Source organism: Podarcis pityusensis, assembly GCF_964106645.2.
Source record: "Podarcis pityusensis genome assembly, chromosome: 13".
Taxonomy (NCBI): Eukaryota; Metazoa; Chordata; class Lepidosauria; order Squamata; family Lacertidae; genus Podarcis; species Podarcis pityusensis.
In genome coordinates this window covers 36,418,802-36,446,226 of record NC_138038.1, presented here as the reverse complement: position 1 = coordinate 36,446,226, position 27,425 = coordinate 36,418,802, and the positions used below count along the sequence as shown (strand labels likewise).

At 45.9% G+C, this 27,425-nt stretch overlaps 1 protein-coding gene and 1 long non-coding RNA gene across 7 annotated transcripts; one reads left to right on the top strand and one right to left on the bottom strand.

Annotated features, from left to right (window-relative positions):
- On the top strand, window positions 1-27,425 carry TNNT1 (troponin T1, slow skeletal type). Of its 6 annotated transcripts, none has more exons than XM_080976300.1 (14): window positions 1-138; window positions 5,804-5,854; window positions 8,292-8,305; window positions 9,220-9,243; window positions 11,157-11,189; window positions 14,583-14,604; window positions 15,960-16,020; window positions 16,918-17,034; window positions 21,588-21,665; window positions 22,647-22,760; window positions 24,186-24,295; window positions 26,121-26,211; window positions 26,324-26,364; window positions 27,159-27,425. In XM_080976300.1, exons 2-14 carry the CDS (start codon window positions 5,826-5,828, stop codon window positions 27,202-27,204), a joined length of 780 nt encoding a protein of 259 aa, XP_080832426.1. In that variant the 5' UTR covers window positions 1-138; window positions 5,804-5,825; the 3' UTR covers window positions 27,205-27,425. The 6 variants fall into 6 exon arrangements, with proteins under 6 accessions (XP_080832426.1, XP_080832424.1, XP_080832428.1 ...); XM_080976298.1 differs by having other exon boundaries at window positions 8,289-8,305; XM_080976301.1 differs by having other exon boundaries at window positions 45-143.
- On the bottom strand, window positions 1,498-5,268 carry LOC308460236. The gene is made up of 3 exons (XR_013978514.1): window positions 4,987-5,268; window positions 3,987-4,086; window positions 1,498-1,651 (listed from the first exon to the last, which is right to left on the bottom strand). It is a non-coding gene; the product is annotated as an uncharacterized lncRNA (long non-coding RNA).

Here is a 27,425-nt window from a genome sequence, read left to right as displayed (position 1 = left end):
GCATCCTCCAAATGTGAGAGGTGGGGTGGTGGTGTCTGGTTACCTCATTATAAGGCCTCACACACACATACACTTCGGCTCCTGCAGTAGCCAGTGCCTGTGGAGGGGAAGAGAGATCTCTGGACTGCCCATCTCCAGGTGAGGTCAGTGTGTGTGTGTGTGTGTGTGTGTGTGTGTGTGTGTAGCAGCCATGTTTGCTAGGTTTGATGCTTGATCTGTATAACTGGGGTGCAGGAAGGGCTGCTGAGACAGTCTGTGTTCTTATCTGACTCCTTTGTGAGAAACTAACAAATGTGATTGTTGGTGAGGTTTTTCAGTAGCAAGTCTGTGCTTGGAAGACTCATGCACACATGTAGAGGAACATAAGAAGCTGACCAGATGGCACATATCAACCATCTAGTCTACTCTGACTGGTATTGGCGCTCCAGGTTCTCTGGTAGAAAAAGCCCTGCTAGCCAAGATTCCTTCCAGATACAGAATGCCAGGGACTGAACCCAGAACCTTTCCCATGCAAAACATGTGGTCTTCCACTGAGGAAATGGCCTCAAGCCCCCGCTCCTTACAATTCATATCTTAATCTGTTTCTTTCCAAACTATGTCCCTCTTTTTCCCGATAATCTAACTCTTTCCCTCAAAGCTCATTGGGAATCATTTCCCAGTCCTTTGCCCGTGGGACCTGCTATCAACAGGACAGTCCAACCAATCATAAAAGATTAGAACACTGCTGAACATGTGCAGAGTGCCTTTTTTCACAGTGCTCCATAACCACAAAGTCCACGTGCCACTAGGAGTAGGAGGCAGGGCTTCCGGTTCACAGAAAGTGGTTTCTGGGCAAAGCATGAGCCCCACACAAACCTCTTCTGTGTAATTAAATGCAGCCTAAGCAGTTACTGAGTTCGTAAGCTCAGCCTCAAATACTTTCAGCCACAAACAATTGAACCTTCTTCCTCAAGCCAACAAGCAACCAGCCCATTTCATAGAAGGATAGCAGAGCGCATGGAACTGCATCAGTGGGAAAAGGCAACATGTTTGCTAATATTCTGCTATTATTCAGTGGGAGAGATTTAAGCAGAACTTTCGATTTGTGCAATTAAAAAAAGAGTATGATTTTTGTGGTTAGAAAAGTGATGGGAAATGCACTGAAAAGTATAGGTTGTCGGAATGAGTAATGGTTTGGGATGGGGGAGATATTGGATTATATGTGGATTAAAGGTGAAGCTACCTGATTTTCATTTTCAAAAACAATACGTGAATCAAAATGCAGCCACATCATGAAATTCGCCCTCCTCCAAATTTTGCAATGCAGTTCTCCAGCCAAGTAACATATACGAAAATGCAAATACCAGAGTAAAGTGTGCATAAAAATGCTTATAAGTGAAATTAACAAAGAAAGACACATTCTGTTAGGGGAAATCGCTTGCGGAAAATGTATATAATTAGGCAAAATTGCATACAAATGTGAATATTAGGAGAAATTCACACTAAAATTCTGGTGAATTTATCATCACACAAAAATCACAAAATGCTGTGGTAATGTGGATAACAGAAATTAAGAGTAGAAAAATGAGAAACTAGGAGAAGTTGAAATGTAAACACACTACAAGCAGATCAGGATGAACGGAGAGTGAGTGCTCATTGTAGTATCATCTCCCTGCAAATAAATCAAACCAAATACTTAATAAAGACCAGGTATAATCAGCATTAAGCTTCATGCAAACAAATCAGGATGAGTGCTCAGTAAATATGTCATCTGGGGGAGCCCTGGGCAAACATTTCTCCCATTCCTGATTTCATCACTTACAAGTCTTGAATTCTGAAATCCCTGTTTTAGTTTGACACCTTGTTCAGTCGGGGAACGAGTGGAGTTCCCAATTTGAGCTCCTTGCAGCTTACAGCAGGGTTAGCCAACATGGTGCCCCCAGGTGTTGTTGACCTACAGCTCCCAGCATGCCTGACCCTGACTCTGGCCATGTTGGCTGGAGTGAGGGAAACTGGAGTCTAACAATATCTGGACGGCCATGTTGGATACCCCTTGGCTCATAGTATCCAAAAGGAAAGTAGAGTTTGCTGGCTGGAACCCTGAACAGGAGCACTGTGATAAGGAGGTGAAGATACACCGCAACATTTTGCTGCAGATCGCCTTTCCCCCTCTTTACTGTTCCAATTTATGCATGTAATAATAATAATAATATTATATTATTTATACCCCGCCCATCTGGCTGGGTTTCCCCAGCCATTCTGGGCGGCTTCCAACAGAATATTAAAATACAGTAACCTATTAAACATTAAAAGCTTCTCTAAGCAGGGCTGCCTGTTATCTATGGGGTTGAGCTGGATGTCCTCTAGATACATTCTAACCGCTGCATTTTGGCAGCTCCAGTCCAGTCAGAGGCTTAGTGTCTGGTTCAGTTATCTTGTGTCTTTTGCACACAGGGAAGCTTGCCAGAGGTGTAGTTCGATATGTTTGCCTTTAGAGATGTAAGCAAACAAATTATAAAACAATTCATATACTTTTGCGCAGCAAGCATATGGTAAGTCAGATTTGCTTCCCGGATGCGGAAAGAAAGATATCATTCAAAACCATATCAGGGCTTTTAAAAAGGTGGCATGACTGTAAAGGGTTTTTTTCCGGTTTGTTTGTTCTTGAAGCTTTCCATTAGGTAGATGAACTTGCTTGGCACAGCAGTGATTCCTGTGAGGGAAGGTGAGGGAAGGTGGTGGCTTTGGGTTGGCAGGATACAGGGATGCCAGCCCAAGCTGGTCAAGGTTATTTAAAGATATAGTAGGAAGGGACTCAAATGGGACACTGAGAAACAATGGAAGGAGACTTCCAAAATATCTGTGACCTTTCACAACAGCTGCTCAGGACAAACGCTCCCACTGCCATCACCTCAACTGTGTCAAACAAAGCCCCAGCGGGCACAGGAAGGGCAGGGAAATTGTGCCCCAGAATGTCCCTCTGCGCAAGCCCAAACCCTGTAGGTTTATCACGGGACTGGCCCAAGACATTTTGCCACCTCAGGGAGAGCAGAAAACAAGACCCAACAGGTCAAGGCAGTGGTAGCTGGTGCCCATTGGGACTAGTGGGGCAAAAGGTAAGGAGGCCAACAGCAGGTGGCGTCAGAGCCAATGAGAGGCAGAGCTGCCAGGTGAGGACTAGCTGAGGGCAGAGTGAAGTTGGTGGGGCAGTGTCCCAATAGCCATCATGAATCAGTAGCCACTGAGTCAAGTGCTTGGTATCCAGTGCTGGCCAAGATGTTTTGGCACATTGGCCACTGTAAGAAGAGGATGTTGGATTAGTTGGGCCACTGGCCTGATACAATGAGACTCTTCTTAAGTTGCTGTGCCAAACAGAGCTCCTTGTAGATGGGGCAGAATAAAATGCCATGCTATAAACCAACCAACCAACCAACTAGAAAAGCAACTTGTTTGCATTCCAAATTGATCACCAACCGATCTTAAGTAATCCTCTCAGCAACATCTCCTGTTGACACTCATATTGGGGCCTGCCCTGCCATGTAGCTGTCTCGGGGGGGGGGGGGATATGTGAGGTACTTTTGAAGGGCCACTAATTTCTAAATACTTGTGCTTTTGTATTTTTAAATGTTGTATTTTTGTTTTGTTGGTCATATAAAATTAATTCAACACACACACACACGATTCAAAGCACCATGTGGATTTTTCTCCCTCAGGTGCCAAAATGTCTTGGGTTCAGGTTGTCTGTCACCCACCTGCCCCCGTCAGAAGTAGTAAATAGCTTTTCCAACCTTACACGTGTTTGCTCTCACAACAATCCTGTGAAATATGTCACTGTTGACATACATTTTACAAGTAAGGGAACTTGAGGTTGAGAGGTGGTGACTTGAGCCAGTTTGCACAAAGGAGCTCGTGGTGTGGCCTGTAAACATGAAGTAGTTTAATTGCCATGCCTTCTGTGAAAAGAAACCCGAGAACTGACACTTTGGGAAGGCATGGGGCATACATACCTGGTTTAAGAGTGATCCAAGGCTATATTGCCTTCCCCAACTTCCAGCAGCTGCAGCCAGCATGGCCGGGGATGATGGGAGTTGTAGTCCAACAAGAACACTGCACAGAATCACAGATGAGGGCGTTTCAAAGTTCATCGGGTCTCACCGTCTGCCGGTTTTACAGCATCAAATACTGGAATGTTACAGGGAGGTTGTAATGCTCTGCTGGGTAATTGGCACATTCATTTTGTGTTGCAAAAACCAGGGAGACAGGCAAGGCACTACTGATCTTAAACATACAGCAGGGGAATTAGCATCCACTACACAAACCCAACAAGAAGAGGATCCTCTTTGTACAAGGTGTTTCCTGTTTCACTTGCCGGTTTCCCATGACAGTCGTAGGGGAATCCAAAGTCTAGAAGCCTCATTACCAGTCAACCAAAGGATGGCAGTCTTCACCAACCATTATACGTTTGGAACTAGGCCAAGGATGGGGAGCTGCTGGCCTTCCAGATATTGTTGTCCTCCAGTGCCCATCAGCCTCTGCTAGCATGGCCAGTGGCCTGGGATAATGGGAAGAGCAGTTCAGCAGCATCTGTAGGACCACAAAATCCCCCCATCCCTGAACTACGTAGTTGCTTGAGCTTCAGACACCTCACGCCAGCCTGGTTTTGAATATGTCAGTAATATCAAAGGCAACACGATGACCAAGTACAACAATGCGATATCAATATACACTCTTTATATAATCTACACGGAACATTGAACAATATGAAATATGCACTCTCTGCAAATCATATGCATATTTCATATTGTTCAATGTTCCGTATAGATTATATAAAGAGTGTATATTGATATCGCATTGTTGTACTTGGTCATCGTGTTGCCTTTGATATTACTGATAATTGTTTGCAACATGGGTTTAATTGTTTGGTTTTGAATATGTGGCGCAAAAGTCCCTTATCGCACCAACGGGTTTACTTTGGAGTGAAGCCATTGGGGTTAAACAATTACGTACCTTTAGGCATGGATGTGTGCGGTGATATCTTTGCATCAGATCACTTCCTGCTGGTACAATGTTTCAGCATTGGCTAGAAAACGAGATTATAGCACTGTACTCACATCAATGCTTGTGGTGGCTTTGCAGCTGGAAAGGGGGTAACTAATCTTTGGGAAAGAGGGAGGAGGATATCACATCAGGGCCTCACGCCTCCTTCCCAAAACCCAGCACTTTGCTCTAAGACGGTGCCCCCTCAGCTCAGAACCCACTTGCACAGCCCTAAATCTACCCCCACCAGGATCCCTGATGGGAGCCACTGCTTCCTAGAAGGGGAATACCTTCTGTTCCCTTCCACACTGAGCCGTGCAATGACAATAGTTATAAATAGATAGTGATGGAAGGCTTGGAACTATTCTCGCCCCTAACCTTGCCCCCACATACCCCGCCTGCTCCAGCCTTTGATCACAATCCTTCTTTGTCTGTCCACTGCCCCTGCCTGCAGTTCGTACCATAAAAGGGAAAGGGATTCCAGATGGAATTAGGATGGGCTCTCAGGAGAACTGCCGGGGAAGGGGCTGGGATGAATGGCGATGACCTTTGCTCTGTGCCATCATCTCCTATTTAATTTTTGCCCTGATTGGGTACCCCTGAAGACAAGCCAGTGTGTTGAGAAGGGGGACGGAACCTCCAGCTGACCCAGTCAAAGATAGCCATATTTAGCTCTTTATTCACAAGTCCCCCTGCTGTTATTGCTGAAGCGTTTCTGAAATTTACCGTAACTCCACAATGCATCCCCCACCCTGGCCAAACCTTGAGAGTCTTTCTTCTCTTCCAGGTGAAACTCAATAACCGCCACCATGTCTGATGAGGAAGCTGAGTACGAGGAGTAAGTAATATCCAGACTGTGGTTGTTGTTGTCGTTTAGTCGTTTAGTCGTGTCCGACTCTTCGTGACCCCATGGACCAGAGCACGCCAGGCACTCCTGTCTTCCACTGCCTCCCGCAGTTTGGTCAAACTCATGCTGGTAGCTTCGAGAACACTGTCCAACCATCTCATCCTCTGTCGTCCCCTTCTCCTTGCGCCCTCCATCTTTCCCAACATCAGGGTCTTTTCCAGGGAGTCTTCTCTTCTCATGAGGTGGCCAAAGTACTGTGGTTACCCATGTGTAATTAAGAATGCACACAAGTTGGGGTTAGGGGTGGGTAAGAATTTCATTTGGACTTCCTTGTTAATTCATTGATGGTTTGGAAACTTCAGCTAGTGCAGAATTCAGCAGCCAAGTTGCTCACCGGAGGAAGACTGGTCTGACTGCACTGACTACCAATTAGTTTCCAGACCCAATTCAAAGAGTTGATTTTGATTTATAAAGCCTTTAATGGCCCAGGACTGCAATACCTCAAGGACCGCCTCTTTTCATATGAACCTACCCGGACCCTGAGATCATCTTCTGAGGCCCTCTTTCATGTGCCCAAGAGGTCCGGAGGGTGGCAACACGAGAAGGGGCCTTCTCTGCAGTGGCTCCCTGTTTGTGGAATGCTCTCCCCAGGGAAGTTCACCTGGCGCCTTTCATTATACACCTTTAGGCACCAGGCAAAAACGTTCCTTTTTAACCAGGCCTTTGGTTGATTTGATTGACATCTTATGCCCTTTTAAAATGTGGGGGTTTTTTGGGGGAAAACTTCCCTTCAGGGTACTGGTTTGCTGTTGTTTTTGTTTTGATTATATATTTTGTGGTTTTATATTTTGATTTTGTTCTGTGAACCACCCTGAGACCTCCAGGTATAGGGCAGTATATAAATTCAATAAATAATAATAATAATAATAATAATAATAATAATAATAATAATAATTGTTAAGAGAAACAAGATGATTTGTACATCCTGGACTAATACACAGATTGGAACAGAATTATCCTTCAGATTTTTCAGTTCTCCAAGTTCTGTGATATAGTTCTTGGCTCAAATAAAGTACCAAAATGTGTATTTTAGACTTTACCCCCCCCCCCCAAGTGTGTTTTAGGATTAAAATCAGATCAGAGATCACACTAAGCCACACCATGTCTTAGTTTGAACAACCAAACCTGTGAGTTCCTGGAGCAATTATCACAGCTGCTTTGCTCCTCCTGCAGTCCTGCTATTGCTGTACTTCCCAGGGCTATGCCATGTCTGAATCCAGGCTGAATGACAGGCAGAGCAACCAATTCTAGTTTTGCCCCATCTCCCTCCCTGCTGAGTTCTTCAAGGCAGCACTGAAACAGAGGAGGAGGAGGAGGAGGTTGACAGCAGTGCCACTCCCTGGACTGATTGTAGGTAGGAAAGCAAGCAAGCAGAAGCTGGGCGAGGTCAGGCCGGGGTTGGTGGGGCCGGGCCCCATTTGCCCTAAAGATCTATTAAGAAATTCTTCATGAGTAAGAGAAGAAGCTTCACATGCAATTACAAGGTGAAGTGGACACACATTTTCAAACTGTGTCGGAAGACTTCAGCAGAGATCTTGATCACACCTCACAACATCCAGCTTGACTTCAGGGGCGGACGAGAGGATGTCCACATTTAACAGACCAAAAGTGCTGCACAAAGGAGCTCGTGGTGTGGCCTGTAAACATGAAGTAGTTTAATTGCCATGCCTTCTGTGAAAAGAAACCCGAGAACTGAGACTTTGGGAAGGCATGGGGCATGCATACCTAAGATACCCACATGGACCAGCTATTCCTTGGCACATAAAAACACACAAAAAATGTTTGTCTCATTGGATGATGCCAAGGCCAGTCTAATCCAGAGTTCTGCTTTCAATGGCTGCCTGCTAAGTGCCTCTGGGCACTCCCAAGCACCACACATAGGGGTTGGCATTTCCCATTTGTGCCCAGCTGGGCTGCCCATGGAGTGAAAGTCCTGTGTTGATACCCAAATCACTAGGGATGGGGGAGAAATCTGATTCAGCTCTCATTTAAAAGCGAACCTGGTGAATTCACACTTTCCAAAACAAGGTAGGTAAAGGTAAAGGACCCCTGGACAGTTAAGTCCAGTCAAAGGCGACTATGGGGTTGTGGTGCTCTGCTCATCTTGCTTTCAGGCTGAGGGAGCCGGTGTTTGTCCACAGACAGTTTTCCAGGTCATGTGGCCAGCATGACTAAGCCGCTTCTGGCACAACGGGACACCGTTGGATGTCTGAATAACATCCAAAAGTACATTTCAAAATTGTTTCAAGACTATTTAACTGTATGGTGTTGAGATGTGCCCACAGTTCAACATCAAGGACGCATTAATACATGTCTCCATTGCTTTCTCTCCTTCTCTTTCCCTGCCACCCCGTTTCCCACTCACCAGGGAGCAGCAGGAAGGTAAGAGATTCCTAAGTCATCCATTAATACTCGTGATCAGTTGTGATCTTTTCCACAATCTTTTCTGGCTGTGGATGTTTTGCTTTTGTGTTTTTTAAAAAGGCAGTACATATATTTTATATACTGGCATCTGCTTATCAACAGATTTGTTTGTCTTTCCTGATGGCATTCCTAGGGTGCATCCAGGCAGGCAGCTCTTAATGCTGTCCATTCGTTGTTCTTCCCTTGTAAGCCACACCTGGCCTTCCACAGCTATGTGGGTGGGGACGGGGAGGGTATAATTCATCTGGGTAGCATCTCTCCCCCCCCCCCTTTTCCCGATTCATTCTTTTTTAAAAAAAATAAACAAATGACAAAGTTTTATCTCAGCTCCTCCAGGTTCCTCTCTGCCTGCCTCTGCCATGACCAGCAACCAAAATTGAAACCCACACCAGCTGAGGTGCAATGTCATCTAAGCTTCCCACAAAAAAAAAATCAGAATGAATGAAATAGTCAACTTCATCTAATCTCCCTCCAAACAAATTATGATGAATGCTGGGTAAACAGGTTGTCTGGAAGTGCCCTTAGACTGATATTTTTTCTTGCAGAGCAAGAAGTGAAATCCTCATTCTTTCCAGTCCTGAACTCTCGTGTGTGTGTGTGTGTGTGTGTGTGTGTGTTTACTTGTTTGTAAGAACTTTTTCCTCCAGCAGAATGTCTTACAGGGCAGGCCATTCTCCCACTCAGACCTTGTTCCCAAAGCATTCCCCTAACTTGCGGTAATCAGCAACCAATATCCCATATCTGTTGACACCACCCTTGCCGAACTGATAATCTCCCTCTGTCTCATTCTCTTTTTCTTTGATATCTCTCCCTCTCTCTCTCTCTCTCTCTCTCTCTCCCCCTCTCTCTTTCTCTCTCTCTTTTTCTTGAAGAAGAGGAACAAGCTGAAGAAGAAGGTGAGGTGATACCACACGTCTATTCCCTCCCTACTCTTCCTGCTGAGCATCCTTTGTTTTGTTTTGTTTTGTTTCAGGCCTAAGGCACTCTCACAGAGTTACTTAGTGGAGAACCAAGAATGCTCCTGACTCCCACGGTGGCTCCAAATCTTAGTGACTAAGATTCAGAAAAGTTGGGGTCAGGGCTCCATTTCTCTGGGAGGAGAATGGGGTTGTTTCAATTGGGAAAGGGGGCCTGTGTAAACACAGGATGTCCAGTTTCTCTCCCCCCATGCCTGAAAGGTTTGCCTGCTGTTATTCACAAATTTTCTCCCTTCTGGTTTTCAGCCTGGGATGACTCAGCCTCCCTTTGTTGTTATGAAATTCACAGGCCACTTTTTTGAGCGTCACATGTTGTCAGGATGCTGTCAGCAGCTCCCGGCTGGTTGCCCAGGAAAGTATAAAGACAAGGAAAGTTTATTACAGCCCTTTTTTATTTCAAGCTTTACAGAGAGAGGCTATAGAACTCAGCCTCTTGGATAATGGCATAGTCATGATTGAATCTACACCCTCCCTTCTCTCCCACTTCCTTATTTGTCACCATCATCACCTCCTCTATGGGTGCCGCTAAGTGCCCTCTGTCTTTGAGCTCTTTGCTCTCCTACTTTTAAGGCTCGCCGGGTTCTGGGAGGTGGTGGGTCTGGAATGCTTTCTAGTGACAATGTGTCAGCCAGCTCCTCCTCCTCTGCCATTATTTCCCAACTTTTCTCCTCATCTGCCTCTGAGCTGTGACCTCCCGCAAACCCCTGTTGTAAATCTAGACTGTCTTCCTCTTCCTCCTTCTACCTGGAAGAGTTAGGATGGGAAGGCAGTCTCCACCATTCTTCCTCCTCTTCCCAGTCCCTGACATATGTGCAATAACTCTGTCTCATAACTGGGTCCAATGCTGTTTTCTTTTTCTTTTTTCACAATCTGCATTCCACCTCCTAGATGCTTGAAGCCGGTCCCTTTATTTATGCTCATAACCTCTTTCTTTCCTTTTCAACCCGTTTGCTTAACCAGGCGACAATGCTTGATGGCGGCGGCTACTTTTGCCTTCCAGTTATAACCAAGCGTTATTTTTCCCCTTCAAATTTTTGTCCTCTGGTACCAATCCCTGTGCATCTGGAAACAGTTCTGAGGATCGTGTATTATTCTAAATGGAAGCTGAGCCATGAAGTGTAAATGGTTCTTTTCAATATTTTTGTGCCTCTTGGGAAATGGTTCCTATTCTTCTTGCCATTTTTTGTTAGTAGAAGGCATCCATTGTGGGGAAGAAGCAGAGAAAGAATGATGGCATCACAGTACCAATCAGGGATCACATAAAGTACAAAATGTGAAGGTGGCACCGTGTAGCCATTCAGATTTTGCTACATGGGGACATCGCTAAGGCCAAACAAACAATATTACTCTCAATTTGAATGGAGAGAAGTGGCCTACATATCATAGCTGTCAACTTTTCCCTTTTCTTGTGAGGAATCCTATTCGGAATAAGGGAATTTCCCTTAAAAAATGGGAAACGTTGACAGCTATGCTACATATCTCCGCTTTCCCCCTTGGCGAATGTCTTTTTTATTTTAATGACATTTCCCTCTCATTTTTATCCACAACCTGTAGATCAGGGGTTGGGAACCTTTGGCCTGCCAGAAATTGATGGACTTCAAAGCCTATCAGCCATAGTCAGCATGGCCAAGGATGATGGGAATTGGAGTCCAACAATGTCTGGAAGACTAGAGCTTCCTCACCTCTGCTGTAGATGGATTGATCTGCCTTTTCATTTCTCTCATTAATTGGGTCTCTACCCTACAACTTCCCTCTCTCTCCTTGCTCCACCTCATCCTTGCTCCATCTGTGTTCCCCGTCCTCCTGACCCCTGTGATATATGTTGTTTGCAGTGGCTGACGAACCTGAGCAGGCTGCTGAACAAGGTATCTTTCTTCTTCACTCCATTCTTCCTTTTTGGGGTGGGGGTGGGGACACATAACCAGGAGGGGGCAAGTCAAAACGTTACTTCCCCTCCTCTCCAGCAAAATCTGGCATGTCACAGCCTGGTGATGGGCAGAGCTAGGCCGCACAACCTCAGGCAAATGGCTGGAAAGAGAGCATAAACACATGGTCTCTGATGCCCTGCTCTACACATGATGAGGTGATAGAACAGGCTATATCTTAGAGACTAGGAAACCTGTGACTCTCCTGATGATGTTGGAGTACAACCCCCATCATTCCTGGCTATTGACTGTGCTGGCTGGGGCTGATGGATGTTGCAGTCCAACAACATAGATTCCTCATTCCTGATTTGGGTGAAGGGTTGCTTTTGAGTGCTCCCCTACAGAAACACTTATCTGCCATTATGCAGCTAAGACACCAGGCCTGAAGAGGTCCAGTTGCACTAGCTGTTAGTTAGTTAGTTAGTTAGTTAGTTAGTTAGTTAGTTAGCTAGGTAGTTATTTAGCTAGGTAGGTAGTTAGTTAGTCAGTCAGTGAGTCAGTCTGTCTTACTTGTAAAGAGTTGTTAATGTAGGGGAGCATTCATAAATGAGAACTGCTCTCTGCCATATGACACCCACAGAGGCAGCTATGTTTTTTTTTTACCCAAGAATATCCGAGGACATTATTCTCATGGGTGTTCTGGTCCAGGAAACACTGTCAGGAGAACGTGGGGAGCTCTGGTGCTTTTACAAGTTGCCACAAGGTTTTACAAAAGAGAATGGAAAAGACCTTGGCCGCTATGTCTAAATTAAGGCTAGCCAACCTTCTGCCCTCAGTCTTTGAGGGGGTTTTCTTTTTGCCCTTCTCACATGAAATACTAGGCCAAAAGCTCTGCCTCATTCTGATGCATAGTAGGCTTGGCTTGAGTGTGGTGCCGAGTGCACCACCTTTCTGAGTTAAATTTAACGGCTTACTTTATTTACATACGCACACACCTCTGGCAGCTCCCGTGAGGTATTTCTGACTTCCAAGAAGTTATCTCCCCAGCCATCCACACCCCTCAAAGCAGGAGGATGTGCACAGGTTCCTAACAGAATATGCCTTGTTGATATATTTTGTGGAGATATATCTACAGGCCTCTGGTGTTGTCCGTGTGCCACACATGTTCTGGATACATGCATGTCATGTGTTTTCTCTATGTATCTGTGTTGAGAACATGTGCACCCCCATCATGTCTATAAGGGAAGCAACATATCTAAGCCCAGATGTGGGTAAAAGATATTTTCCAGTACCTATGGACATGCCTGTGACCATGATCATGAAAACCGTCTTCTGTCTGGTGTCTGTCTGGACTCACCTGCCAACAGCCCTGAAATTTTGGATGGATTCCTCTAGGCCGACCCTGGAATATTTACCGGCTGTACAGCCAAGCGTTCTGCTTTCAGCTAGGGTTGAGCCAAAATTTCTCAAAAGAAAAAGTTTGTGGCAGTTGACTTTCTTTTTTTAGCTCCTCCTGAACCACTGGAGAATATCATGAGTAAATGAAAGGATTCATAAATGAATAGATAGATAAATAAATAAATAAATAAATAAACATCCCCTGAATGAGAATACTCCCCAATTTTGGGTTCTGTGAAAAATTTCACCATTCCTGAATTTTGGGTGCAACTTTGGATCTAGTTTAGGGTTGCATATTTCAAAAAGTGAAAATCCAGACACAAAAGTTGTTGAGAATTATTATTATTATTATTATTATTATTATTATTATTGGCCAGATGTGTATGCCAACATGGGTTGCATATATGTCCGGATTTTCCTGATTCCGACTGCAGTATTCTGGGTATGTCCACATGTACGGCAACCCTAATCTAGTTGTATTATGGTTTGATATCATTTTAATATCTTTGAAGAAAACAATGGACCACTCTCTTAGCCCCTTGCTCCCTCCACCCAACCAACCATATGAACTAACAGCAGAGTTTCATTCAAAATTAAATGAGATGGACATGTCTCAGAAGAGAGTTTTCTGAGAACTGTTGGAGAATTTCACCTTACTCCTCCCTCCCAAAAAACCCCCCCACAACCATTGACCCCACCTCCATTTCACCCCCACCAAACATCATGAATCATTTGAGGAGGCTGTTTTAGACCAGTCTCTTGCTGGGTGGGGCTGATGAGAGTCCTAGTGCAAAATGTTGGGAGGGCACCAAGATGGGGAAGGTTGACATGAGCCTCTGTGGACTATAGTCCACCCGCTACATCAAGTGTCATCCTCAGAGTTGCAGATGGATCGATAGGCAGAGAGACCCAGTAACCCCACTGCCATGCATCAACTCTTTCGTCACGACACAATTTCGGTATTACATTCTTCATTTCCTCCAGTTCAACAATCTATACCTTTCAAATTGACCTGCAGTCAGATACCGGTATACCGTATTTTTCCGTGTATAACACGCCCCCGTGGTTTTTTTGGGGGGGACTCCAAATTAAGAAAATGGGGGGAGATTGTCCAGACTTCTTGAGCTTTTTTCAGGGGGTGGCCCAGAGTTGTTCAGCTTTTTTTAGGGGGGATCGGCAAAAATCGCTCACCCGCCTGACCTACGCTGCCACTCGCACGCGTTGCAAAATCCACCTATCGTCTGTCCCCTCGCCGGCAGAAGCCGCCAATCACCCGCCCAATTGCCGCAGCGACAGCCAATCAACACCAGCCCTTGCCACGGCCACCAATAACATGCCCATTAGCCACTGACAATCTCCGGCTCGCGGCAGCAACCAATCCCACGTCCCCCCCATGCACTATCCGTGTTTAAGACAGCCCCTGATTTTTTACACAATTTTTAAATTAAAAATAAACCTTGTCTTATACATGGAAAAGTACAGTATATCTCTGTGAGAACGCAACGGTTTGTGCTTCACCAATGGTAGCTGAAACCCCACTTCCGCAGCTAGCTCCGGAGGGCAGCAAAGTCAGCCATTTCCTAATCCTGGCCAAGAGCCCACCAGCCCTGCAGGGGAGCTGTTCTCACTTTGCAGAGGGGGAACGCAGGACAGCTGGAGGCAGAACGAGAGAATTCTCAATGCGGGCATCTAATTCTTGGAAGCTAGGAGGGTCCCAGAGACAGTGCCTTGCTGACAGCTACAGGGATGTAAGAAGCTCCCTTATACCAAATCAGCCTATTGGTCTCTCTAGCTCTGTACTGTGTACACTTGTTGACAGGCAGCATCTCTGCAGGGTCTCATGCAGAAGCCTTTCTCAGCTCTACCTACGGACACCAGCTCCCCAACCCTCCTCCTGCCCTCCAGAGTTTTTGGAGCTGGCTGTCTTTGTAACAGCCTGTTGACTATTTGTTCTGCATCTATTAATGACCATTCTTTGCCTTCTCTTTCTCGCAGAGGAAGAACGCCCCAGGCCCAGGTAAGCAACAGGTATAAGGTGCTTCTTCCACAGAAGTTCATTGACCACAGGAGCATTGGGTGCTGATGTTCTCACTAGAGGGTGGAAGGAGCGGTGTGTACACAAAGGCAGAGTTGCTGCCATTCCCTCCCTCCCCCCCCCCGAGTCTCCTGCATCTTTGTAAGTGGCCTGACAGGCTGAAAGTCAAGAGGGTTTTCTGCCCAGGGTGGTATCATCACAGTGAGGGAAGGCAGTAATTATTGAATCACTGCCTAGAATGTCTAGTTTTTAAAAGGCCCTGAAACCTTTTGAGTGTTTCCCACCACCACCACCCCCTATAATTTTTATTAAATTTTCTGTTTTACATTTTAGAATATTCATTTAAACAACCCAATGACATCCCTTCTTCTCTTTCCATGGTTCATTTTGCTTAACATAAATCCCTGCACATTTTATGTAAACTAAACCATTCAGTACTCCATTATTACATCCATCAAATCTTATTTCCACTGCTGAATTTATCTTAATGCCGCCCACGTTTTCAAATGTACACAATTTCCCCCCATATATTCAATAAACATTTTCCAATCTTCTTTAAACATATATTCCTCTTGTTCTCTTATTCTATATGTTAGGTCCACAAGCTGTGCATATTCCATCAGTTTAAGTTGCCATTCTTCTTTAGCTGGGACCTTGCTCGTTTTCCATTTTTGGACTAACGAAAAACACAAACTGCAGTAGTGGCATACATAAATATCCTTTTTTGACACCTGGGAATTTCTACAAAACCTTCTGAGTGTTGATGGGCTTTGATTTTTATTTTTTAACTGTTGATTCTGTGGAGGCCTGATTAGATTAGCTGATTAATCTCATAGTGATCGTGTTATGTAGTTGGGAGGAGACGGTTTTTACAAAAAATAAATATGCTATGACTTTTTGTGTGATCACTAGAGCAGCTTGTTGTGACTGCACTGATGTTTTTACAATTAAATTCTAAATTTTATGTGCAGTTGTTTGTCCATTTGATATGCATTTCTTTTTTACTGTACGGTGCAAAGAGTGAGTTAAGGTGATGAATAAGTTCAGTAAATATTGATCCTTCTATAAGAAAAAAAAAAGGACAACCCAACACAAAATTGGCACTTGAAGATTCCGCTTTTTGATACACAAGTTTAAAAATTCTCTCTCCCCCTCCCCCAAAACAAAACACACTCACAGCAATTCATTTTAGCTCTGACATGTCTAATTCAAGGGAAGTGGTAGCAGAGATTTGTTTTAATTTTTGGCAGTGTTTTTTTGGGGGGTGGGGAGAAGGTCAGTAGCATTTTCATATATTAACTATATTTTTATTTCCTTGTCTGTATTTGCACACAAAGGCCGGTGGTTCCACAGTTGGCTCCTCCAAAAATCCCTGAGGGGGAGAGAGTAGATTTCGATGTGAGTATTCTGTTTTATTAAACTGTCCTAATCCCCGCTTTTTTTTTTCTTTTTTGCATCACTTCCCAGACAGCCCCAAGCCTTTCAAACAAACAGCCTCTGCCAATAGACCAGACATTTAGCCAACTAGCACAGATGCCATCCTCAGTCAACCTTAGTAATTAAATTGGTTCTCAGAAGACAAATTGGGGACCTGGTTCCTGGGGTTGCCTGATGCTCTGCTAGCAACTATACACACATGGTGGCAACAGCAGCTACATCTAGCTGGTGATAATACAGATCTTTTTTCCCCATGGGTGAAAAACAAGGTGGTTCTTAAGTGGAAAAATAGCTGGAAATGAAAATGTAACCATTAAACAGTCCTTTCTTCCATTTATATTTGCTTTTAATTTCTAAAGACAATGCCCGCAGTGTGTATAACATGTACTTTGGCCTTAACTTATTAGAGATAGTGGGCAAGCAGGCACTAGGAGACTTGTGGCCTGTCTCTGTGCAAGACCAAATGTCCTCCTGTACTGTTAGAAGTCCTGCAGCAACAAGTGGAATTTTCTTCGGCCATATACAGTGGTACCTCGGGTTAAGTACTTAATTCGTTCCGGAGGTCCGTACTTAACCTGAAACTGTTCTTAACCTGAAGCACTACTTTAGCTAATGGGGCCTCCTGCTGCCACCGCGCCGCCGGAGCCCGATTTCTGTTCTCATCCTGAAGCAAAGTTCTTAACCTGAAGCACTATTTCTGGGTTAGCAGAGTCTGTAACCTGAAGCGTATGTAACCTGAGGTACCACTGTAATACCTTTCAAGGGTCCGCCCTAGGCCAGCCCACAGAGACAGGCACAGGACTATCTGGTTGACTTTCATCTCCTTCAAGCTAACCTCTCCCTCTGCCTGATGGACAGGACATCCACCGCAAGCGTATGGAGAAGGACCTCTTGGAGCTGCAGACCCTCATTGACGTGCACTTTGAGCAGAGGAAGAAAGAAGAGGAGGAGCTCGTTGGTCTCATGTCAAGGATTGTGAGTTCTTCTTTTTTTTGTATATAATTTTAATTAGTTTTCTTTTCTAACAACAAATATCAAAACCATTTCCAAACATACATTCTTCCCCTTCCCGTTGACTTCCTTCAGTTTCCCCTCTGGTTTGTTACATTAAACGATACAATGTGCTATTCCTTATCTGTCAAAATGTTATTAAAGGATTGTGAGTTCTGGGCAGCAAAGGATTGTGTGTAGCTGGGAACAGAGGGGTGTCTGGTCAGTGTGGACACACACACACACACACACACACACCTGTGTATTGTGTGTAGACTGGCCCCCATTCATTTCACAAGGCTGTCCACACCTGAATAAATCCCCCACCAGTTTCATCTCTAGTCTTCCCCAATCTGATACCCTCCATAAGTTTTTGGACCACATCTCCCATTATCCCTGACTGTTGGCCATGCTGTTGCGACTGATGGACGTTGGGAGTCCCAGAACATCTGGAGGGCCACAGGTGTCCCCATCCCTGCATTGAGTGGCTCATTTGAAATTGGTCAGTGGTCCAACAGTTTACCTGCTCACACCACCTACTTCTAAGGGCGTCGTGGCAATCACATACAGTGGACGCTCGGGTTGCAAATGTGATCCATGCAGGAAGCACGTTCACAACCTGCAGCATCCGCAACCCGCAGTGCTGCGTCTTCTGTGCATGCGCAAAGCACAATTTAGCACTTCTGCGCATGCGCAAGCGCCGAAACCCAGAGGTAACCTGTTCCGGTACTTCTGGATTCGGCGCAGTGCGTGACCTGAAATCACGCAACCCAAAGCGACTGTAACCCAAGGAATGACTGTAGTGGTTTTTCCTTTGTTTAATTATAGGCATGGGAGGCAATATCCACTGTCATACATTTAAGGCACTCTTCCACCCCTTTGACAGTCATGGCTTCCCCCACTTGAATCCTGGACCCTGTTGTTTGTTTAAGGATGCTGGGAACTGTAGCTCTATGAAGGGTAAATTGGAGAAAACATATCGGTACAGATAGCTGCTTTTTTTAAAGAAATTTAAAAAGGCTGGCAGTTCAGGGATCTTCATTGCTATGCCCAGTTTGGCCCTAAAAGACAAATACTGGGTTGGCAAGGGGTACTGGGGGGGTGATAAGAAATGCTGGCGGCTAAGAAGCTGCCCAGAGGGAAAAGAAGTTTTTTAAGGTTACACAGAAAGGCAAATTTTTAGAATTGGAATACAAAAGAGGGAGGTATGAGGAGGTCCGGGAAACAAGTAAATGTAAGAGAAGTGATGAAAAGATGGAATTGTTTTTAACTGTTTTTTTTCCTTTTTGTACTTTGTATTTTTCCTTTTTTATTGTTATTTTTCTTATTAATGTAATCTTTTTCTTTTGAAATTTTAATAAATATCATTTAAAAAAAAAGAAAGGCAAATTTTTATACGAGAGAGAGAGAGAGAGAGAGAGAGAGAGAGAGAGAGAGAGAGAGACGCAACCTGTTCTTCAAGATTACATCAAAGGGTCTGATCTGCTTGATGTTTTTACAGGCGACTTGACTTGCAAGCGTATGTTGATTCACCCAGCAGTGGTGTAGATAAGGATCTGAGAGGTATTTTTAAGAGACATTTCAAAATGTGGGTAAAATGTATTCGTCCAGTTCCAGAGACATATGGGAAATGGCCTTTCGAAATATAAATTGGCACACTTTCCCCAGCAATATTTGAATCTTGTAGCTGCATCCTGTGTTGCAAATCATGTAGCGAGCTGGATGTTGAACGAAATAACCGCCAAGGTTCCCTTGCAAGCCTATTATTTCAATGTTTCAACGTTTCCGAGCACAATTCAAAGTGTTGGTGCTAACCTTTAAAGCCCTAAACGGCCTCGGTCCTGTATACCTGAAGGAGCATCTCCACCCCCATCATTCAGCCCGGACACTGAGGTCCAGCGCCAAGGGCCTTCTAGCAGTTCCCTCCCTGCGAGAAGCCAAGTAACAGGGAACCAGGCAGAGGGCCTTCTCGGTAGTGGCACCCGGAAACACGCTCCCACCAAATGTCAAAGAGAAAGACAACTACCAGACTTTTAGAAGACATCTGAAGGCAGCCCTGTTTAGGGACGTTTTTAAAGTTTAATGCTATACTATATTGTGTTTTTAATATTCAGTTGGGAGCCGCCCAGAGTGGCTGGGGAAACCCAGCCAGATGGGTGGGGTAGAAATAATAAATTGTTGTTGTTGTTGTTGTTGTTAACCAAACCCATTGGGTTGGCTTAGAAGAGCCATTCTGGCTGCCAAAAAGCAGGAAATACAAAACCATACATAGAGTGCCAGACTGCCAGGGACTGTACAGAGAAGGAATGGTGGAGACCGCCTCCCCCCCCCCAACCTTCCAGAGAAGAGGAAGACAGTATAGATTTACAATAGTGGTTTGAGGAAGGTCACGGCTCAGAGGCAGATGAAGAGCAGAGTTGGGCAATAATGGGAGAGGAGGAGGAGGAGGAGCGGGAAGCAGAGCTGGAGCAGCTGGCTGACACATTATCACTAGAAAACATTCCAGACCCCCCTTCTTCCAGAACCTGGCGAGCATTGAAAGTAGGAGAGCAAAGGGCTCAGAGACAAATGGCCCTAAGCAGCCACCGTAAGGTGGGTGGTGCTGTTGACGATTGAGGAGAGAAGGGGAGTAGAGTTTACTAAGCATTTCTAAGCCTCTCTCTGTGATTTTTGAATAAAAGACTTTGGTAAGAACTCTCCCTGTTGGTCTATTCCTGGTAGCCTACTGTGGGGGTGGGATCAGATTCCCTGAAGCCTGACACAGATGCAGCCAAGAAAGTCACAGCATGGAAGAATCAAGGTCTGGGTCTAAAGGATGGGTGGGGGAGCCTGTGGCCCCCCAAATGCTCTTGGAGTCTTCCAGCTCCCACCATGACAGAGAGCAAGGCCAACGCTTAGGGGTGATGAGAGCTACAGTCTGGTGAGATCCGGGTGCAGCGGTGTACCTAGGGCTCGGTCGTGTTGGCCCCCGCCAAGGTCCCAAGCACAGGGGGACACGAAAATCACGCCTCTCTGCTCTGCCTTGGAATGACTAGGAGCCTGTCTGCCCATCCACACACTGCCCAGGCCACTCCTTCACTGCTCTGGGTAGTCAGGCAATGTGTGCAGGTTCCTCTTCCAAGTGCGCAAGGGAGCTTAGGTGCACCTCTATCTGGGGATCCCACCCTGCTCTCAAGATATGCAGGGGAATAGTGTGCAGATTATGGTGCTGGAGGAGACTCTTGAGAGTCCCATGGACTGCAAGAAGATCAAACCTCTCCATTCTTAAGGAAATCAGCCCTGAGTGCTCACTGGAAGGACAGATCATGAAGCTGAGGCTCCAATACTTTGGCCACCTCATGAGAAGAGAAGACTCCCTGGAAAAGACCCTGATGTTGGGAAAGATGGAGGGCACAAGGAGAAGGGGACGACAGAGGACAAGATGGTTGGACAGTGTTCTCGAAGCTACCAGCATGACTTTGACCAAACTGCAGGAGGCAGTGGAAGACAGGAGTGCCTGGCGTGCTCTGGTCCATGGGGTCACGAAGAGTCGGACACGACTAACCGACTAACCAACAACAACAAGTGTGCAGATCTGCGCAGTATGAAAAGGCTTCTCTCTCTCTTAAACCACCACCTTCTCTCCTCTTTTGCTTTCACTCCTTTCATTACCTTTTTGACCCCCCCCCACCCTTTTATTTTATTTTCCCCTCTTCCAGGCTTAGCTATTTGGCCACCTCTTTGTTGGGTTCATGGAAATATGAACAGTGTTCAGATCTGCAAAAGGCTCGTTTAAAAAAATAATCTATAGGTTCAAACTTTTACAAACAGGTGGAGTCTGAGACAGATGTTGGCAGCTGGAAAGAAGGGGAAGGAGGGGGGAGAGAGAAGAAAAATGAAGTCTATGTTTGGGGTGAATGCACTTTGGAGATCTAGGATCTCTCTCTCTTTCGCTAGGGCAGCTTTGCTCCACCTTGCACTCTCCAGATGTTTTTGGACTACAGCTCCCATGAGCCTTAGCCAGCATGGCAAAAACACAAAGACAGACCGTGATGCAGGGAATGGTTGTTCTCTGCTCCCACCTAGTGGTTGGTTAGCTGTGTAGGCATAAGATCTTAAATGCTGAATCCGAAACAGCAATGGGGTTGCTCTCTTGCAGAATCTACTGAAGAACATTCAGATGTCGCAGGTTGTGTGACAAAAAGGGCGCTGGTCCACCAGCACTGGAAAAAGAGAAATAGCCATATACATGGTTATCCCAAGTGACAAGGGTGTTCCACGGGACCATTCAGGAAAGGAAGGGAAGAAAGACTTCATGGGTACCATGGCATTCACGCTCTCTGGTTTGGCAACCCTTGGACTGCAACATCCCAGATAGGTTCCGTGCCTGGTCTCCATCCGGCGAAGGAAGGCCTCCCATTTCCCAAGTTCTGTTGTTGAACAGCTCTTACTTTTCAGAAGCTTCTCCTGCCTAGTAGTCGGTGTTGTTTGCAAAGTCGCTTTCACGTTTCTCCTTGAGGACCGCAAAGGTCTGAGCCGTTTCTCGTGTCCTTCGGCAGGAACATCGGCGGGCGGAACGTGCTGAGCAGCAGCGAGTCCGGACTGAGAAGGAACGGGAGCGGCAGAACAAACTGGCCGTGAGTATTGCCATTGCCTGGCAGCTTCCCATTCCAGCTCACGGGTGGGGGACCTCAGGCCAGGAGCCAAATGCGGCCCTCCAGCGTTCTTGGCTCGGCCCTGGGGACTCTCCCCAAGCCACACTTCACTTCATATGCTCATATCCTGGGGACAGCCCCCAGATTTACAAATCAGTCCCGCTGTGGGTTAAACCACAGAGGCTAGGACTTGCCAATCTGAAGGTCGGTGGTTCGAATCCCTGCAATGGGGTGAGCTCCCATTGCTCGGTCCCTGCTCCTGCCAACCTAGCAGTCTGAAAGCACGTCAAAGTGCAAGTAGATAAATAGGTAGCACTCTGGCGGGAAGGTAAACAGCGTTTCCATGTGTTGCTCTGGTTCGCCGGAAGCGGCTTAGTCATGCTGGCCACATGACCCGGAAGCTGTACGACGGCTCCCTCAAACAAAAAAGCGAGATGAGCGCCACAACCCCAGAGTCGGCCATGACTGGACCTAATGGTCAGGGGTCCCTTTACCTTTACCTTTACCCCATACAAAATCCATTGAAGTTAAAGTGTCCCCGGATTCATTGAAAAAAATCTGGTAACCTTACATTAACTGTCCCACTTTAAGTGGGACATCCTAGATTTACTAGCTCCCAGGATGTCCCCTTTTGGCTCCCACGAGAGAAGGGCCCCGAAAGATGCACGTTTTTGGGGGGGTCATGATCTTGTGCGAGTTACGTGGCTCCCACGGGAGTGTAGCCCTGAAAAATGCACACGCTGATTTGACTTGGCGACATATTGGAGAGTATGAAATGAGCCCGCTCTAGAAAAGGTGAGATTTACATTGGTTGCTTCGCCCACATTCCCCCACACACACCACTGTCGTGTGACTGCTGGGTGGTGGCCCAGTTGGGAATGTTACCCTTAATCTGAAAAAAGGTTCCCTGCCCCTCCCTGTTCTGTCATTGGATAATGGATTCCACACGGTCGCCTTGTGCAGGAAGAGAAGATGAGGAAGGAGGAGGAGGAGGCCAAGAAACGGGCAGAAGATGATGCCAAGAAGAAGAAAGTGCTGTCCAATATGGGGGCTCATTTTGGCGGGTACCTGGTAAAGGTAAGTTGCTGGGTAACAGTAAAGAGGGATTTACTCTTTTGGATAATCACAGTCTTTGCTTTGCTTTGCTTTGCTTCCTAATATTTCAACCACTTGCATGCCATCCAATTGGACCTGCTCTAGAGGTGTACAGTGCTAGCTAATTTCTCACTGCAAAACCATAGATTCATAGTAGAGGACGTGCTTTGCACGGGGCGAGGAGTGTTGCTATAGGATATTTGGTGCTTATTTTTTCCCTCTTTTTTGATTTTTCACCTTTTTTTTTTTAACCAATTTTTATTTGATTTTTCAAGTGTAGAATTATAACAATACAAAATACATATCCACACTTAGAGATTTCTCCGAATCTCTGGACTTCCCACCTTCCATTCCATGGGTCCAATTGTCAACCTTTTCGACTGCATATTATCCCATTATCCATATTTTATGTCACTCCATTTTGTAGTATCTGCTACATTACCAGTGTTATTGCAATCCTGCTAATGTTTTCATCTGCTTACAGTGGTCTCCCAGATAAATTATAATTTTTTCCCATTCTTTATTAAAGTTTGGGGGATACTTGGTGTTTCTAACAGGGAAAAGGAGATGTGGGCTGAACAGTCTGGAGACACCAAATTCACCCTAACCCCAAGTAAAACCTGATGTCCACCATATCTAATCAGGTTCATCCTCTGCAACGATTCTCAAGCCTTTGAGAATCTGCTTCCCACGTGATCTTCAGGAAGGGACTGAATATATAATAGCACCGCGATGCCATCAGGTGGTTCTTTTCACAATTGCAGCCACCATCCCTTTGCTGCGATTCAGTCTGTCGGGGGTAGAGAGATACCTGTAGCCAATCCAGATGTTTCTGGACTCCCAACTAGGGCTGGAAGAATCTGTCCATCTTGCTTCTCTCCTTTTCCCCATTTATCCATTCTTCATTTTGGTTCTTCACACTGCAGCAATTTGCAAATTATTTTTGTACATATGAGGCGGGGGGAGGGGGTTCCCAATGAAAATTCTCCAGCATTTTACTACAAATTTCTCCTAATGAATTTTATGTTATTTTCACCAATATATTCATCAATGTGCACAGTTTCCAAATACATGCATTTTTGTAAACAATGTTTGGCTGGAGAACTGCAAAATTCAGATGCCAATTTTTGAAGGGTAGCTGTGTTTTGGTTCACGGATTGCTCTGGCAAGTTTGTAAGCAGCTTGCAAACACAGTAAAAATACAACAAAATTCCCAGTTACAGTAAACACAATAAAAACCTAAAAAAACAAAAAACAAAAAAAAAGCTCTCACAGATCCTTCTAACACCAAAAGAGGCCGCAAATACTTTAAAAGCCTTCAAATTAAAGGTCAAAATCCTGGTTTAAAAAGTTTTCCCTAGGTGACTCCCTTTTGTACACACTTCCCACCTGGTTTCTCTCTCTTAGGCCGAGCAGAAACGTGGCAAGAGGCAGACAGGCCGTGAAATGAAGATCCGGATCTTATCGGAGCGAAGGAAGCCGCTCAATGTAGAGAACTTAAGCGAACAACAGCTGAGGTTGATAACAGAGTGGAGCTGCAAGACTGGCACCAAGGGTCCCCTGCAGGGTTCAACCATAGAAAAGTCCCCTTGACCCTGCCCCTCCTCACCATTGCAGCTGGCTCATTCATGTGCCTCACACTTTGGCCCTGTTATAAGGGGGGGAAACTGCTCCTTTTCCCTTACGGGGTATTCCAGAGCCCGTATAGAGTCCTTAAGTGGGTTCCTTATCGGCAGGAGAAATAGCAGAAGCCAACCAGAGTACAGCCATACCTTGGAAGTCGAACGGAATCCGTTCCGGAAGTCCGTTCAACTTCCAAAACGTTCGGGAAGCCACAGAAGCCGCAACGGATGTTCGGGTTCCAAAGAACATTCACAAACCGGAACAATCACTTCTGGATTTTTGGCGTTTGGGAGTCAAAACGTTCATCTCACAAGGCGTTCGACTTCTGAGGTGCGACTGTAAATTGAAAAGCAAAGTGGCTAGTAAGCCTGATCTTTATTCAGGGAACAGCTGCAACAGGGTTCCACACTCACCACATGCAGGAGGGAGAAGAACCCAGAACATTGGTGCACAAGCCCTTATATAGACTTTTGAAATTGCCCACCCTGTAGCCCAAGACCACCCCCCTGAAACATCATACATACATCACAGAAGGAGGCGGTCTCCAGCAGAAATCTTGCCTGCCTGGATACCTGATAATGGTCACTGACTGCATTACCTGGGCAGCCTGGCCGTTCTTTTGTGATGGTTAATACTTTAGTTCCTGAGTCCAGGTCACAGGCTCATCCTATTCATACACAAATGCGGCCTTAAGACAGGATTTGCAAGCGAAAAGACAATGGGAAGGCTTTCCCCATTTGCCTCCCTTACTGCAGAGGAATACTTGAGGTCAATGGGTGAGTCAAAATGGCTTCAGGATTGCTCTCCCATACTATTCCAGACACATGGTTCATATATTTCGATATGTGTGCATTTATGAACATTTATTCTATATTTGAGACCTTAAAAGTCTTATAACAGCCCAAAGGGCAGAAGCAAGCAGTGGCGGGGAGGGAGATACTGCTGCCTGGTTGCCCCTTGGTTCTGTCTGGCAGCCAAGATGAGGCAGAGGAGCACCATCAGTCAGTGGCGTAGCGTGGGGGGTGCCAGGGGTGCCGGCCGCACCGGGCGCAACATTTGGGGGGGCGCGTTTGGCCGGCCCTCCTCGAGGAAGCAGGAACCCCACTGTCCTCGGACCTCCTCCGAAGGCTGGCGGTGGGGCGGAGAGACCTCCTCCCACCGCCAGCCTTCGGAAGGCTGCTCTGAAGCCTGGCGGTGGGGCAGAGAGACCTTCTCCCCGCACCAGCCTTCGGAAGGCTGCTCCGAAGCCTGGCGGTGGGGCGGAGAGACCTTCTCCCCGCACCAGCCTTCGGAAGGCTGCTCCAAAGCCTGGCGGTGGGGCGGAGAGACCTTCTCCCCGCGCCAGCCTTCGGATGGCTGTCCTGAAGACTTGTGGTGGGAGCAGTGGCGTAGCGTGGGGGGCCTGCTGCACCTGGCGCAACATCTGGGGGGGCGCGGAAGAGACTCGAGTGCTAAAATCCATGGGTTAGGGGGCGCAAATTACTTGCCTTGCCCCGGGTGCTGAGAACCCACGCTACACCACTGCCATCAGTTGACAGCAATGGCAAAGAGGAGGGAGGGGACCAGGGAAGGTGGCTTGGCCAAAGCCCCCACCATAGCCACCAGCAGTTCTTGGCACTGTTGAGTGCCTGGCCAGGGAGGGGCATGAGGGATGTTTGGGGGGGGGGTTAATCAGAGAAGTCCCCCAAACCCCAATACAATTTGCCTCTCTCTGTCCAGGGACACAGCCAAGGAGCTGCATGACTGGATCCATCAACTAGAATCAGAGAAATTTGACCTGATGGAAAAATACAAATGTCAGAAGTATGAGGTAAGGAGGGAGAAAAAGAAATATACTTTTGGATACGGAACTTTCCCTGCTGCCAAAATGATACTAACATCAATTTCCCTCTCTGTGTTGTGTGTTTTCCCTTCCTTTCCAGATCAATGTTCTTTACAACCGCATCAGCCACGCCCAGAAATTGTGAGTGACCTTGTGGTTCCAGCAGCAACACACACGCACAAATTACTCTGGCCTCAAATCCCATTACCCACCCACCCACCCACCGCATGTTTTATAGCCACAAAACTTGTGCATTTTCACAACTAGAATCCACAGTGTGGAAACGGCTTGAGGAACAGGTTCTAGTGTTCATGTGGAACTGTTCATGAATTCATAAAGTCCACAACTGCCAGGTTTATAAAATGTATTTAAAAAATCCTCTTTTTGGCACCTGCTAAGGACATTTTTGTTCAGACAAGCTTACCCAAATGCTTAGGAATTTGGGGTCATTTTAATCTGTTTCAGCATTTTAGTATTTTAACTTTTGCATGTTTTAAAGTACAGCTGCAATTTTTTTCTTGATTTTATTGTTATATCTTTATGTAAACTGCTTTGGGGGTTGTTGTTTTTACAATCAAGCGGTATATAAATTTTCTGAATAAATAGATAAAATACTATTTGGGAGAGCTGGAATCCAGGTCACCAAAATCTCAAGATCTGCACCAATTGGAAGCTGAAATTCAGCTGTAGCATTCTCTCAAACTTTAACATTTCATATTTGGAAATTTGCTGTGTCATATTTTGGTCTTGTGACTGCTTAGCTTTAGTTTCCCTCACAAAATATATTTCAGATACATACTGTATATATGCAAGCAGTACACAGAGGTGGGTGTGAGTCTTCTTGGATGGATAGATAGATAGATAGATAGATAGATAGATAGATAGATAGATGGTGAATGTGGATATTTTACAACTTGTACATTTCTTCCTTGCAGCAAGAAAGGTGCTGGAAAAGCCAGACTTGGTGGCCGCTGGAAGTAAAAAAGACGACACCCACCCGCCTACAGTTCATGCAGAGATCTGGGAGCTACTGTTGATTGCAGCATCCCATTGCTTCCCCTGCCCTGTTTTATGTTGAAAGCTGACCAGCCTGCCCTTTGTCCATTCTTCTTCACCCCTGTCATGTGTGCCTGTAACAAGCTCTTTGTCACAAGCCAAACCCAATAAACCAAACTCTCCCCTCAGTGGTACCTCCCCAGTGA